The sequence below is a fragment of the Hippoglossus stenolepis genome, chromosome 6, assembly GCF_022539355.2.
Source record: "Hippoglossus stenolepis isolate QCI-W04-F060 chromosome 6, HSTE1.2, whole genome shotgun sequence".
Classification (NCBI taxonomy): Eukaryota; Metazoa; Chordata; class Actinopteri; order Pleuronectiformes; family Pleuronectidae; genus Hippoglossus; species Hippoglossus stenolepis.
Window position 1 is genome coordinate 24399401 of NC_061488.1, and position 15113 is coordinate 24414513.

A 15113-nucleotide genomic window follows, 5' to 3' on the forward strand; every position below is an offset into this window, starting at 1 on the left:
ATGTTACAAAGTGCTTCACACAAAAGAAAATCCATGGCAAAATGAGGAATGAATTATAATAAAAGGTATTAAATTCAGTTCAATTTTAAGAGCCAGATTTTAACATAAAAAAGTTAAGACCTTAAATTTATAGAGACACCCAACAGTTCCCACTCACCTCTCTACATTTCAGACAAATATGTTCATAATCAGACTGAGGATTAGCCCTTTTTATTGTCTTTTGTCATGTAGAAGAAAAAAAAATTCTGTTTGCACAGTTGTCAAGCCAAATATTTACTTTATGTGAGTCATTTTCTAATGTGTGTGTGTGGTTGGCTCCACGATGCCTGTCTGCTTGTGGTGTTCAATGGTCTGTGTGCGAGTACGTTGCAGGCAGGCTTCATAAAACACGTCAGCAAGGAACCCATGGAGCGACAGTGGAACTCAACAAGTTGTGATCTGACAGTTGTCATGGAAACGCATCTTCTGCATCCAGTCCTCTTCAGTTTCTTGGCTGTACTGAATGGTTGATGGTGCAATAATGTGGTCATGTTTAGATGGGCAGTGATCCTGGCAACAGAGCAGGAGAACTACTGACAAATTGAAATATAGAACATTGCACCCATCTTATATAGACATTTTTGACAAATGTATTGTTTTTAATCAACATTTGATTTGAGGAAGAAAGGCAATAATTGGAGGCAGAAGTCACACACACACACACAGACTTCACCTTGAAATTCAATGAAATATATTTTGGGGACTTGCTGTTTATCCCCATAATGTGACTGTGTAAACAGATTTCGGTCCACACAACATGAGTAATACCTGGACAATGCACATACACACCATGACAAAAGAATTTAGGCAGAGAAAATGATTGGCTGTTCAACATTTGTAATTAGAAAACACTTGACATCTTCATTCCATAAAAAGATCAACAATCTCAAGTCGTCCACTGCTTCTTCTTTTTTCTGTTTTTTGGAAAACATACAGTACTAAAAACAAACTAAAAAAAGAATAAAAATCTGTTTACAGGGTGATTTGTCAAAACCTGGAGATTGACTGCAAAGCACAACTGGGAGGTCTTTATATACACATTCACATGGTGCTCAAACTCCTCCACATCAGCTGCAGGGTGTTAAAGAGGGGGAGTTCACCCAGATATGAAAATACACTCATTATCTACTCAACCCTATGCTGATGGGGTGGGTGCAATGTTTGAGTCCACAAAACAGTGTCAGGGGTAAACAGTGTGGCTGATCAGTGATCTATCTTCAGATTTAATAAAACATAACATGCCTCCATACTGCTCGTGTGGTGTCCCCCAGAAGTGGCTAAGCCAGCAGACGTTAACATTTCCGACGGTCCCTGAATGCCCCTTGTTGGAAGATATCAGAGGACATTTAGGCCAAAAACACGGTGTAAATCACTTGGATGACACACACATGCAGTATGGAGGCATGTTATGTTTTATCTGTTATGTCTGAAGAATGAGTCACCATTGACCTCAATTGTATTGGATTCTGCGCCAACAAAGTTTAGCCCTGAGACCACAGGAGTGTTTTGTGGACTCAAACACTTCACCCACCCTATCAGCATAGGGGTGAGCAGATAATGAGTGTATTTTCATAATCTGGGTGAACTCCCCCTCTTTGACACCCTGCAGCTGATGTTGAGGAGTTTGAGCGCCATGTGAATGTGTATATAAAAGACCTCCCAGTTGTGCTTTGCAGTCAACCTCCAAGTTTTGACCCACACCCCTATGCCCCCCCATCGGCATAGGGGTGAGTAGATAATGAGTCAATTTTTATTTTTGGATGAACTATCCCTTTAAGGTCAGTTCTTGCATGACAACAATAAACATCAGGTTTCACTATCGAATAAACAATGAAGACGAGACAAGAAAAGGCTCTTTTCGTAGACGAAGGACGAGAGGAGTCAGGGCAGCATTCCTTTTTATCATCACACAGTGAATTAATTAAACAAATAGCTACAAGCGAAATATAAATAAATACGGTCAATAATAAAAAAATATAAAACAACAGTTGTTAGACAATGTTGCTTTGGCACATTTCTGGACTTATGTTACTATGATCAATAGGTCCCAAACATTTGTTATAATGTGTGTCATGTCAGATCAGGCTTGACAGCTCCACAGTGTCACTCTTAAAGGCACCATCACACCAGCATTTAAAGCTGCAGAGGTCAGCGGAAAATGTACAGTCCTTCAAATGAAATTGCCACTATCAGTGGATTTGGAACATAAATCCCAATTTTTCACAGTGATTTCAGTTGAAGTGAATATTCTACAGAGGAGAGAGTAGGATAGTCCTGGATGTAATGCCTCTTCAGTATAGTAGTATACACTGTGCCACTAAAACAAAAGTGGTGTTCAGACAGTTATAGACAGGAGTTGGATGTAAAAACACATCTACATAAACTGTATGAACTATTTGTCCTTTTGGAAACCAAGCTAATGTGCATGCTAAATGACAGTTAGCAAGCTTGTTTACTCTAAAGGCTTTGTTCCTGCTTCAATAGATTGTTGTTGGAAATAATGCTCAGTCATTGGAACTAAATGCCAGGGGGCTTAAAATGACACTGTAGCCAAGTCTAAAGTCAGGGGCTGCATCCTTTGGAGCAGAGCAAATAGACTGTCCCATTTCGAAGGCTCCTTCAAATGCGGCCGACAAATGCTTCCTTCCATCCTACAGGAAGGCTCCAATGGATGGATCCATCCCACCCTAACCTATCCCAGGGTTAAACGTGATTCAGTGGTGAACCGTCTTTCAAAGAGATAATAGCGCCAGCAAGCAACGAGATGGTGAGAATCCGACCGTGGGAATCCTCTGCATACATTACCATCTCCTCTCTGGTTGGCCCTAGCACTCTACATGGCCCATGAAGGAGGCGGTCTTCATGGAGTAGACTTCTGTGTAGATCATGTCCTCTGAAGGATGCAGCCCCTGAACTGACACACAGCTTCTATGTGACAGCTGGCTAGTGTTTGTTTGTTGTAGCAGTTAACACTCAGGTAGAGAAGGGTTTCACTAGATTCTGTCAAGCGCCTTTGTCTTTGTGGGATCTACTTTTAGCCTGGCATCCTTGGGCCAAATCCCATTTGCAGATGGGTCTGCTTTACGATTGATTTTCAAGCTGTGACATCAACGTTCTCAGACCAAAATGCCTCTGGATTCAACCAATCAGAGCACTTAAACAGCAGAAGTGCAAACAGACAAGATGTCGGGAAGCACTGTTTCTACAGCTGTTTGTTGTTGCCCCTAATCGCAGCAATTCTATGGGGTTTTGATTTTATTCCATACATTTATCGTATTAAATGCTGGTGTTAGCAGGCCTATATTATGTGTGCAAAGTGCCGTGATGTAATTTCTATTGAAGCACCAAAGCCGTTCCTACTAAACTGGCAAAAATAAGAATCAAACTGTATGTGTAGATTATATGAGAAGTTTCTGACAGCAGTGTGCAATTCGGGTGGTGCTCAACAGGGGTGGAGTCAAACGTTTGACTCCACCCACATCGGCCATGTGCTTCCTGTTTCCTTGTTTCCTTCCTAACCTAGACTGGACTGACATGCTGGAATTACAGCACCAGCTCTGCAAAAACCATCGACAATGGAAGTAGGTGGCACTGACATTATGAATAATTTACTATGTAAAAGTCACGTTAGACCAGAGCAGTAATACATTTAAAATTACCAACTAATGTTAAATTATTGCGGCACTGTTGGCATATAATTAATCCCACTGAAAGTTAGCAAAAGCACCCTTTTGCACACGAATTAAGCTAAAGTTAGCTTGACTAATTTAAATTTGGATGCTTTAGTCGGTAATCATTGGTCTACATGTGCAGTTATCTGCTTGACTGAACCTTTGACTTGTTGTGTTGCTTCAATATACAGTGTCAAACCCAGACCTTTTTGTGGCAGGGTCTCCCTCCCCAGTCTCATTGGAATGGATGGGGAGGATTGCATCACAACGCTCCAACAACTGCGGTTGTATGATCACCAGGAGGAAGAGGAAACCACTATACTCATGGAACCTTTCATTTTCACGTTTCAGTTCTAAAAGGACTACGAGGTTTCATTGTGGAAGTGGTGGACAAACACAATTTGAGAGTCTTTGCTTCATTTGAGTAGCAGTTGTGAACATTTTTTGAGGAGTTTGTTTTTTAGTTTTTTGTTATTATAAACAGATGTTCACTTAAGTTCATGTGGAAGTCACCTAAGTCTCTGATCTCTTTCTCGGTATCTGTAGGTGAGATAATATAAGTAAAATGTTACACAAGCCACGGTACAAATAGCAATGTCTGTGTTTGTATTTTAAATAGACATCACGCTTATGTCAATAGGTTGATAAGGTGAAAACAAGAATTACATAAAACCTTTTTTATGTATAAGGCAATTGAAGTCACTTTATTGAAAGCCTCTTTAAACTCCTCCCATTGGTATTAGGGCTGATCATAACAATTACATTTTTTGTAAATGACATTCTAGGGTTATAGATGTTTAATTATTTTTTTTGCACCAAATATGGGACAAACTGATACTTAGAAGGCTTGTATGTACCTATGTACAGTTCTGGAATGTCCTTCTAATAAACAGATTGATATTGTTTATTTTATTGTAATTTATTTAAATTCAGCTAACAGTTAAATTTTTGTTTCAACCTCTTTTCTTTAAACACAGGCAATGATTATTTCAAAAATATACTGGTGTGACATGTCTTATTAGGGAGCAGTGTTCATGCAGTATGGACGTTTGTTTATGTGCTGCATGGCTTCCAGCACTAGGTGGTGCCTTTGAGTAACTCTAACGGGAAGGTTCACTCTCGATGTCATCTAATGATGTGCTCAAAATGTTGAGCAAGGCCTCAAATTGCAGATTGCAGTCAGGGGTACATGGGATTACATGGAGTCCAAAAGTCATAGATCTAATTCATGTAGATCACAAATGCACTCTGTTTTTTTTACCCTCTTTATTTCGACCCTTAAATACAGGCCAATTCCTGGTCATATATCCAAACATGAAATCAAGTATGTATCAAAAATACAGTGCTTTTCCAATTTAAAATATATTTGTGCTAATGTACTGTGACCAATATGTTCACATTATCCGAATAACTGTCTTTAGATACTCTTGGCTTTAAATAGGAAATAATAGGAAAATGATTTGGCTTCATTATAACTTGCCTGGGGGTCTGGCACAATATATATTAGACCATGGCTTTATCTGTGTGCAGCAATAAAGCAGTGTAACAGAAGGAAAAATGATAAATGCTTCATAAACATGGCATATATGTTTCATTGCATGATGAAATAATAACAATGCATGAACCATCTGAAACGGCACAGAATCATTCACACGTACAGCTGAGGGGTGAAAAGACACAGATGACCTTTTGAGACAAAATCAAACTTACTCTCATTCGTACCCTTGACTTTCTATATTAATGCATACGTCACTATGCAAAATCCATCTGGATGGATTTTAATGTTTTCTTTTTTGTCACCAGACTCACATTATAGAAAGCCTTTCTGAACGTGTTTAACATTGCTTGGATATGCACTCACCGGCCACTTTATTAGGTACACCTTGCTAGTTCCGGGTTGGACCCCCTTTTGCCTTCAGAACTGCCTTAATTCTTCGTAGCATAGATTCAACAAGGCGTTTAAACGATGCTCAATTGGCCCAAAGTGTGCCAAGAAAATATCCCCCACACCATTACACCACCACCACCAGCCTGAACCGTTGATACAAGGCAGGATGGATCCATGCTTTCATGTTGTTTACGCCAAATTCTGACCCTACCATCTGAATGTCGCAGCTGAAATCGAGACTCATGAGACCAGGCAACGTTTTTCCAATCTTATATTGTCCAATTTTGGTGAGCCTGTGCGAATTGTAGCCTCAGTTTCCTGTTCTTAGCTGACAGGAGTGGCACCCGGTGTGGTCTTCTGCTGCTGTAGCCCATCTGGGTTCGACATGCTGTGCGTTCAGAGATGGTGTTCTGCATACCTTGGTTGTAACGAGTGGTTATTTGAGTTACTGTTTCTATCATCTCGAACCACTCTGCCCATTCTCCTCTGACCTCTGACATCAACAAGGCATTTTCGTCCACACAACTGCCGCTCACTGGATATTTTCTCTTTTTCGGACCATTCTCTGTAAACCCTAGAGATGGTTGTGTGTGAAAATCCCAGTAGATCAGCAGTTTTTGAAATACTCAGACCAGCCCGTCTGGCACCAACAACCATGCCATGTTCAAAGTCACTTAAATCCCCTTTCTTCCCCATTCTGATGCTCGGTTTGAACTTCAGCAAGTCGTCTTCACCACGTCCAGATGCCTAAATGCATTGAGTTGCTGCCATGTGATTGGCTGATTAGCTATTTGTGTTAACAACCAATTGAACAGGTGTGCCTAATAAAGTGGCCGATGAGCGTATGTGTAGAAATGCTTCCTGGTACATTAAAAATTGTGTGGCACTGCTCCGAACATTCAGATACACACACATGCACACACATGCAGTCACAGCAGACTTTTGTTCCAAGAAAGAGGCCTGTTGGAAATCATTGAAGTAGCGTCTGTGTGTGTGTATACTCACTCACCAACATAAACGGGAACAGTAGACCTCATAGGAACCAAAGCTCAGTCCGAATGAGGCTAAACCTTTTCACATGTCCTGGTTAAGGTTTTGGTTAGGGCTAACGAATGAATGTAAGTCAATGCAAGTCAAGATAGCTGCATAAAGCTGTGCATGTGTGTACAGATATCTTTGTGACGACCATTTTGAGCCTAGAACCTGACATTTTGTCTGGTCCTCACTCTCTGACCTACTTTCAATGGGGTGTTTAAACGTTAAGACTTGGTTTTAGGGTTAGAGTTTGAATTTGGATCAGGTTTAGGATATGGTAGTGATTTAGGCATTAAATTGTGATGGTTAAGGTGTGTGAGTGTGTGTTTTTGTGTCTGTGTTCGCACAAACACATTCTGAAGCTGTTTGTGGTTTGTGTGTCTGTTTTTTGTCCATTTGTGTGATTCCATGTGTGTGCATGTTGGTGTTGGTGTCATTATGGCTGAGAAAAGGCTATTGGTGTAAATGAAGCACCCCATGACTGCACACACACACATCCACACACTTTGCATAAAGCAGCACCAACACACACACACACACACACACACACACACACACACACAAAGGCTACATCTGGAAAATGTCGTTGTGTGCTTATGTAGCAACAGACAAACACTTCTGTCTTTGTGAGGACATGCATTCACATGATAAAGTCCCTAGCCCCTTGGCCTACCCTTAACCATCACAACTAAATTCCTAACCCCAATCCTAACACTTACTCTAATTCTACACCTAAAACCAAGTCTTAACCGTCAAACAGCCCTATGTTTTGAGAATCATCCAAAACATCCTCACTTCCCCAAAATGTCCTGTAAGTTCTTATAGTCAAATCAGTCCTCACAAAGATAAAAGTATAAATACACAAAGCCACAAAAACACAAACAATTGCAACTCAGTGGTTAGGGCTCGTCTGACATCATAACCTGGCGTGCAGGTTGACGATGACCGCGTCTTCAGGCAGGTCTTTGATTGGCTGGTCGCTCGTGTCTGCTGCTCTGTGGTAGCTGCTCTCACAGCTGCTTTGAGGCGACTCAGGAGGAGCCTGGTACAGGACGCTGGCTAACACAAAGAAGATTGTCCCCAAAACCTGACAAAGACAGTGACATATGATATTAGTGAGGAGATGAAATGCACAGAAACACAATGGCTTTTAATGATTTAAGCCAGGGGTCTTCAATGTTTTTCAGGCCAAGGACCCCCAAACTGATGGAGAGATGGAGCAGGGACCCCCTACGTTATATATTGTATAAAATTGTGTTTTATATTAAACTGGGCCTAGTGCCATGTATAAACATAGCTACCCTGTCATTGTGCAGTCTCGTGCTGTGAGTGAACCGGTGCCCAGCTTGAGAGAGCTCCTGTGTGTCGCTGAATGTGTGTATTGCTGACTGAAGGATAACATCTTCTGCCTCCATTTATCCGTTCGCTACAATATGTTGGATTCAGGTTAATGTGTATTTAAAGACATTTAAATTTGTGAAAAGAAAATTGTCTAATCAACCAAAGATTTCGCGACCGCCCTGCAGTACCTCCGTGGACCTCCTAGGGGTCCCCTAGGGGTCGCGGACCCCCTGTTGAAGACCTCTGATTTAAGCACATAAACTGGTGCTCGGATTCATTTTATGGAATACATCGATTCCCTTTTTTGAGAGTTAGATGAGAGGATAGAAAAGTATGCCTGTCTGAAGCGAGAGGCAAGACACAACTACGTTTTCCAAATGTGTTCATAGTGCATCTTTTTTAACAGTGTTACAGTCTAAGGTTTTTTAGAAACCCAGTTTAGCCGACAGAGCGTTCTGTTCTTTCTTCTTTTAAGAAATGAGTCAAAAACATTGTCTCAAGTTTTTGATGCAAAAATGGACATGGGGCACAATCAACTGTTTAGCAGCCAGGAGTTGTCCCAGAAAATCCCGATGGGGAACTCACAGAGACAGCCCGAAAAGTTAGTTTTTAAAGTGAGTCTCTACTCACACATCTGTCATTTTCTATTGCTCAGAGTCTCTCAATCAAAACAATAAATACAGACAGAGATTGTTGACGTTGTGGAGTGACATGGGCTCATTAATGTTGTTATCTTGTCCATCTTTGCCATCTATGCTGTCAGATTCTTCCAGTTCAGACAAATAATCCTTAGAGGTTTCCTCCTTTTCATAACCAGCAGAATTTTTTTGCAGTGTCACGTTTAAAATCTGGCTAAAACCTGGATAAGATGTCCATACCGATGCTTCAGGCAGACATAATGGGTTTATCAAGGTTTGAAAACTTTGCTGGAAACATTTAGGAAAATTTAAGTACACAACTCTGAGAATGCAGAAAAGTTACATATTATATAACTGTACCATAAGGTGAAGCAGAAAATGTTTCCCATTTTCAAATATACAAAATCAATTTACTAGGACTGAATAAGCGACCACAGTAAATGATGCAGACAATTGCTCTGAGAGTTCATAGCTCCGCCGTGGTCCTATCTCGCCATGTTAAAGTAAAAGTTAAAGTTAAAGTCCAAGTATCTGGATCTGCTCCAAACATTTTTTTTGCTTTTACTTGGGTCATGCAACACCCATCCACAAAATTTCAAGAAAATAATTTTAGTATTTTTGCGTAATTCTGTAGTTTTTCACGTAACAAACAGCCATGAAAACATAACCTCCTTGGCAGAGGCAATACAGCATTACCTTACAGCCAATACCAGCTCCCAGTATGTACAGGCTCATGGCTGAGTTCTGATAGATGTAGCAGGAGCCCCGCTCACCGCACTGATCCTGCCACAGTAAGCAGGAGATGTCAATCACTGAGCCAAATGCTATGGGTCCTGGAATACTCCCTGTAAAGAGAGCAACATAGATTGGGTAATCGTAGCACAAGTGTGAAGTAGGTTAAAAGAGGCATGTTATGCTCATTTTCAGGTTCATGGCTTTCATATGGGTTATTACTGTCTCTTTAATGCCCCCCTTATGATAAAGCTCAGTCTGCTGTGATTGGCCAGCTGTCCCACTCTGGTGTGATTGGTCAACCCCTTTCAGCAGGTAATGTTGGCCTCCACTCTCGCTCAACTTGGCTTTGTTAGGAGGCGTGACAGACTCGCCACTAGGTAAATGTATGTAAATGTGGGGTTATTTTTGAAATCACGTTACATCACAATTGTGCTGAATTTGCAGACCTTTACAAACCCACAGAGCTCAACAGCGTGGTTCGGGAAGTCAAAATCCCATTTACTTTCTGAGTAGAGATTTTGAGTATCAGCCTTAATAACTTAACCATCCAAGATAAACTTACTACAAGCTTCAAGATAATGAAGCAATGTTATATTCTTCTGTAGGAGCCACAAGTATGTATGTATGATTTCATCAACTGCATTTTGTGTTGTGTTATTTACATCAGAAGTACTACACTACCCTCAATCCACGGCTGTATTAGCGATGTCTCTGTGATTTCACGGAAAAACTGTGAAATTCATAATTTTTTATTTCAAACATGCTGCAGAGGAACAGAGTCAAAAAAATCCAGACAAATTTAATTCACAATGGTTCAAGGGATGCGTAGTTCCTTCACCCTAATAATTATGTACATAGTCTAGCCTTTTTCCATTTTCTAATATATTTTTCTAAAAGCAAATCTTTTATGGTCAGGATTCATTTCGTTGTTGGTTGATCTGGTTCCAGGCTTGAAACTCTTTAAGCCTTTTTAACTCTGAAAAACTGAAAAACCATCATATGTCTCCTTTTAGCACTTTGCCTGTAAATTGAACTCAACCCAAACAAGTTTACTTACCAAATACACGAATTAGAATCCACTGGATGCCAAGTGCAAAGGATCTCTGGCTGTCTGGTACACACCTACACAGCACAGTGTTGGTCAGACATGTAAGCACACTGTACATCAGACTTCATTACAATACAGTTTGACACTTTGTCCTGACAGTAACACCCTAAGGCTCCCTGCCTCTTACTACAACAGACACTAGGTCACTCATGAAATGTTGTTATAAGAGATCAACTGTTTTACCAATCTCTCACCTTTATAGCCTTTATTTACAGCAATGTATTTTTTATCCTTAATAAAGGCCAGCATTGCCCTCAGATTAAACCCAGGCCTACCATTTGGCAGGAAATCCCTCAGTGTTCCATCATCATTATGTTGTTTTATCTGGAGATATAATCACTGCAGTGGCTGTGGATCAGACTCAAGACTGTAAATAAAGATGAACGATATGTGTCCACTTCCTCCCACTGTACAAAATGAAGCCAAAATATCCCAGATACGGGTAGAGACTTTAGCTGCTTTGCCGCAGAACCATTTGTGTTTACTCGTGCTACTAGTGTGAGTAAGGGGACGGTCACACCCATACAAATGTAGCAGTGGGGAATCTTCCTCCCATTCACTTCCAGTCTGTGCAAGCGAGGGTGCAAATAAAACATTCGCTTCCTGTGGAAAACTTGAACTCGAGCTTTGATCTGTGACATTCGCCGTGCAGTAACGCTAGTAAACACAACCTGCGAATATTCGCCCGTTCTCGTGTGTGTGTGTCCATTAGACTATCTGGAGGCTCACACAGCTCCAGGAATGTCCCTGTCTTCTCCAGGAGCTGTGTCTGGATGTTGTTTGTAGTGATACGTGAGGCTGACCACTCGCTGGTGAGATGACCCGCTAGCTTGGGTTGGTGCCATTTCATGCAAGTTTTATTCTCAAAGTTGATTGGCTTTCGTGACGTTGCATTATGCAAATATTTCCCTCAGGTTCAAATATTTCAACTCAAGCAGGTGAAGCGAATATGGTGAAATATGCATATAACTAAAATTTGTATTATTAGTCTGAACGCATGATTAGGCTGGTGATGCCATCTGGAGCCAGAATCTACACAATAGTGATGGTAGCTTAGAGTCACAGTCACACCCAGACCCAGGAGCAGTGAGCAGCATCTTACACTATCCAGAAAAGAACCTTAATATTTAGTTTAATAAATAGATATATGATAATGAATTGATTGATAACTGAGAGAGGCTTGCAGGGGGGTCCACTCACAAAAAATGTTCCCCAAGAGGGGCAAGAGGCCCTACAAAAAATAAATAAATAAAAAAGAGGGGAGTCTCCTTTGTGTCCTGTAAAGTGAATCTGACTTGATAAAGTTTGTAAGTAGAGTTAAGTAGACTTAATGAGTTTATGCCAAGATGGCAGAAATCAGAAACCCATAAAGTTTATACCAAGAGGGCAATACAAAAATTCAAGCTTGGGTTGACATAAGAGTATAAGCACGAGTGAAAAAGTGCAGCTGTTTCAAGCCCGGAAGCCAAGTAATGGTTGAGTGAGATAAGGTCTGACTGCATCTGTACTGATAGGGGCACTACACCAAAATTGGTCATACACTGAGTACCGCTGTGGTGGTGGGGTGTGATCAGCGTCGGCTGCAGGAGGGAGAGAGGGGGGATGTGGCTCTGGGAGCGGTGCCAGGGAGGGAGTTTGATAGTGCACAGGTGGTCCGTGTTGGATAATCACTCTCTCCCCTTTATCAACAGTAGCGTGCTGTGACTGGTGCCCCCCCGAAAAAATCGAAACGAACCAGATCACAAGAGAGAACTGCACGTGTATGTGCGTATCTGTGAGAGAGAACACTGCGGGTGTACTGTATGTGTGTATACAGTATGTGAGAGAGATCCAGAAAAGTCTGGAAAGACGTAAGAATAAAGTCACAAACTAACCTGTACCGGAGAGTCTGGCGTTTCATTGACGGGAAACCTAGTAAAAATACTTGTGAGGCAACTCACGACTATGAACAAGGAGTAACATCTAAACTAGTTACCTGTGAAACGAGGGGTGAGCGATATATCGAATATACTCAATGTATTTAAGCCAAGAAGGCACCAAATTAGGGTTTAAGCCAAGAGAGCTGCGTTTAAAAACCTGAACTGTTGAAGCCAAGAGGGCACACAAAAATATTAATACTAAATATACATTGCTATTGTGTCGGTGAATAGAGTTAAAAATAGCTGTGTAAAGTCAGCTGACTGTGTGTGTTTGCCTGTGTGTCTGTGTGTATGTGAGAGTGTGACGAAGTTGAGGAGTGAGATGAAAAAAGAGACTTTTCAAAGGTTTAAAGTTTCAACAAGCAGTTCATAATACTGGGTCTGATCATATGTAAATAAGGCTTAAACCTAAAGGTGACTTCCTGTTCTAATGTCCCTGTTACAAATTTTTATTAATATCAATACATACTATTGCTGGTTTTTCGTCTCTCCACCCAAGACATTTTACCCGCCCGATTCGGACAAGCGAGGATGACTATTTCTGGCTGAACACCAGTGGCAACTCGGACACGCAGACGCCGTTGGGGCACGGTATAAGGTCAGCCATTCGCTTTTCTTGCGTGTGACTCAACGGAATTAAAAACAGTAAATGAAAATTAGAATCAATATAATCAGTATAATCAGAACTAAAAACATTTAATAGTTAGTTATTAAAATCACTTCTCTTAAAATTACAGTCAAAATTGTCATGAAAAAAATAATAATCTGGTGTTTGAATGTCCTTCTGGTAATACAAGCAAATTGCTGGATGTTGTAATTTTCTGTGCAGTGTGGTTTGTTCAAGAGTTTTTGCTGAACTGTAACACTTGATGCTGCTCTGAGTTTGTTGATTTGTAACATCAAATGCTGCTTTAAATTTTGACAAAGTTTGTGAATGCTTGTATTGGTTTTGATATCCTTTGTTTGGAGCACTGTATTGTTGAGCAGATCACCATTGGGTGTGGCTGAGGAATGTGTTCATTTTGCAGTGTTCTGCCTGGGACTGTGAAAGTGTTGGTTTCCAGGTTGAGACTGCTGTTTGTAGTCTGTGTCGTTGGGACACATAAAGTCAGTGTCGGCTGCATGCTGATGCAGCTTTATATTAAAGGTCGATCGACAGAGCAGTCGTTTTCGTTTATATTTGTATTTTCTGAGTATATTGCCCTTTCAAGTGAATTTGAAGAGGTTGTGTTATAAGTTTAGGGGAGATTGCACTGTGTGACATTGAGAGTCGGTGAGTAGGGTGTGGTGCATTGCCGAGACAGAGTACGCATTGCTGGTCAGAACAAGAGAAGGAGAAAGAAGAAAGTTAAGGGGGTGCGGCCTATTCCCCTCCCTCCTCGCTGCTTCAAGTTTCTGTGAGCCCGCCTGACTTTTCTTTTTAAGTGTCTCTGTGTCTGTGGAGCTGCAGTTGTATTAAAGTGTATAACAATTAAATGATACACACTATATGCCCAAAATATAGTGCTATAAGAGTTTTTTATTATAAAAGCTAGAAAAACATAGTACTGCCCTTGCTTTGTATCATCCTGTGTTCTTTGTGTTGTTAAACCCTGTGTGCACAACTAAGGAAAAAGATAGAAATTGTAGTTCATCAGTGCATTGTGAAATCACAGTTACCCACAGTAACCTGGGTTTAAATATAAAACAGCCTGCAGTCAAAATATTTAAATCACAAGAGTTGCTAAAATTAATAAAACCTATAATTAAATCTAAATTCAAGAATACAGCAACAATATGGGTACACCATTAGTTGTTGTGGGCATAAAATATCCATCAAAGAAAACAGACAATGAAAAGATGTCTGAAAAATGGGAGAAACAAACTAAAGGGTTGGACCCATTGCCAAAGTGCAGTACGGGAAAAACTAACTCCCAGTTGTAGCCCTGTCTGGCCAAGACACTTGTAAAAGTTCCACACACAATTGGCTCGACAGAGAGATATACACGTACACACTAAGTGAGACTGGAAATGTGGCGTGCACTCGCGCACGTCAGTACACGTCTGCACAGGTCAGTATAAGAGATGTAGTTCTTTCTGGAATAAACAAACCTTTCCACTGCAATTCATTTTAAATTAACATTATTAATGGATGAGTAATAACAAAAATACACTGAAAGAGAGGTCATTTTTAATTAACCTTACTACTATTATTTCAATGTGGCCAACTACCTGAGTGTGGCGGTGAGCGCTGGGATGCTACAGAGGAACGTAAAGAAGATGATGAGGAAGATGAAGGACAGGAGGACCGGCATGTGTTGGCAGGAGCTGTCACACTTCCCTGCCAGAGCAAAGCCTGCCTTGCCCCAGGACGCGTTCCCCACCACACAGCTACATCCAGAATACACCTGAAAACACACACACCATGAGCAGATATACAGACACCTCCTCTAAACAGTGGCTAAAAGCTTCTTGTTTAGTAGTGAAGTTATTTACGGGCTGCTGACAGAATATTATTTAGCAAGATGTGAAATCATTGGACTAATTGATGCAACTGAGCAATTAGATGCTGCACTTGGGTTTTATATATAATATATATTAATATAATTATAAGATTATATTATGTTGAAAAAGTTGTATTTGTACATATACAGAGTACTTAAGTAAACTTACTGAATATTTTGTTCACCACTTACTGTGTGGCACAGTGTCATACTGCAGTGTAAGAATAATACACACAGTGATGTCAATAATCACCAG

The 15113-nt window shown here is 40.7% G+C and overlaps 1 protein-coding gene and 1 long non-coding RNA gene across 4 annotated transcripts in view; one reads left to right on the forward strand and one right to left on the reverse strand.

The window, feature by feature from the left end:
* The first annotated feature begins 3556 nt into the window (after positions 1 to 3556).
* Positions 3557 to 4615, forward strand: LOC118111004. Its single transcript, XR_004697038.2, has 2 exons — positions 3557 to 3620; positions 3902 to 4615. It is a non-coding gene; the product is annotated as an uncharacterized LOC118111004 (long non-coding RNA).
* A 1690-nt stretch (positions 4616 to 6305) lies between these two features.
* The window catches only part of slco4a1 (solute carrier organic anion transporter family, member 4A1), a 41325-nt gene continuing 32517 nt past the window's right edge, over positions 6306 to 15113 (reverse strand). For all 3 annotated transcript variants that reach the window (XM_035159215.2, XM_035159216.2, XM_035159214.2), the window contains 4 exons: positions 14586 to 14761; positions 10405 to 10469; positions 9309 to 9457; positions 6306 to 7720 (listed from right to left, as the gene is read on the reverse strand). In XM_035159215.2, coding sequence (XP_035015106.2) covers positions 7550 to 7720; positions 9309 to 9457; positions 10405 to 10469; positions 14586 to 14761 — 561 coding nt within the window. In that variant the 3' untranslated portion in view covers positions 6306 to 7549. The remainder of the gene's footprint in view (positions 7721 to 9308; positions 9458 to 10404; positions 10470 to 14585; positions 14762 to 15113) is intronic.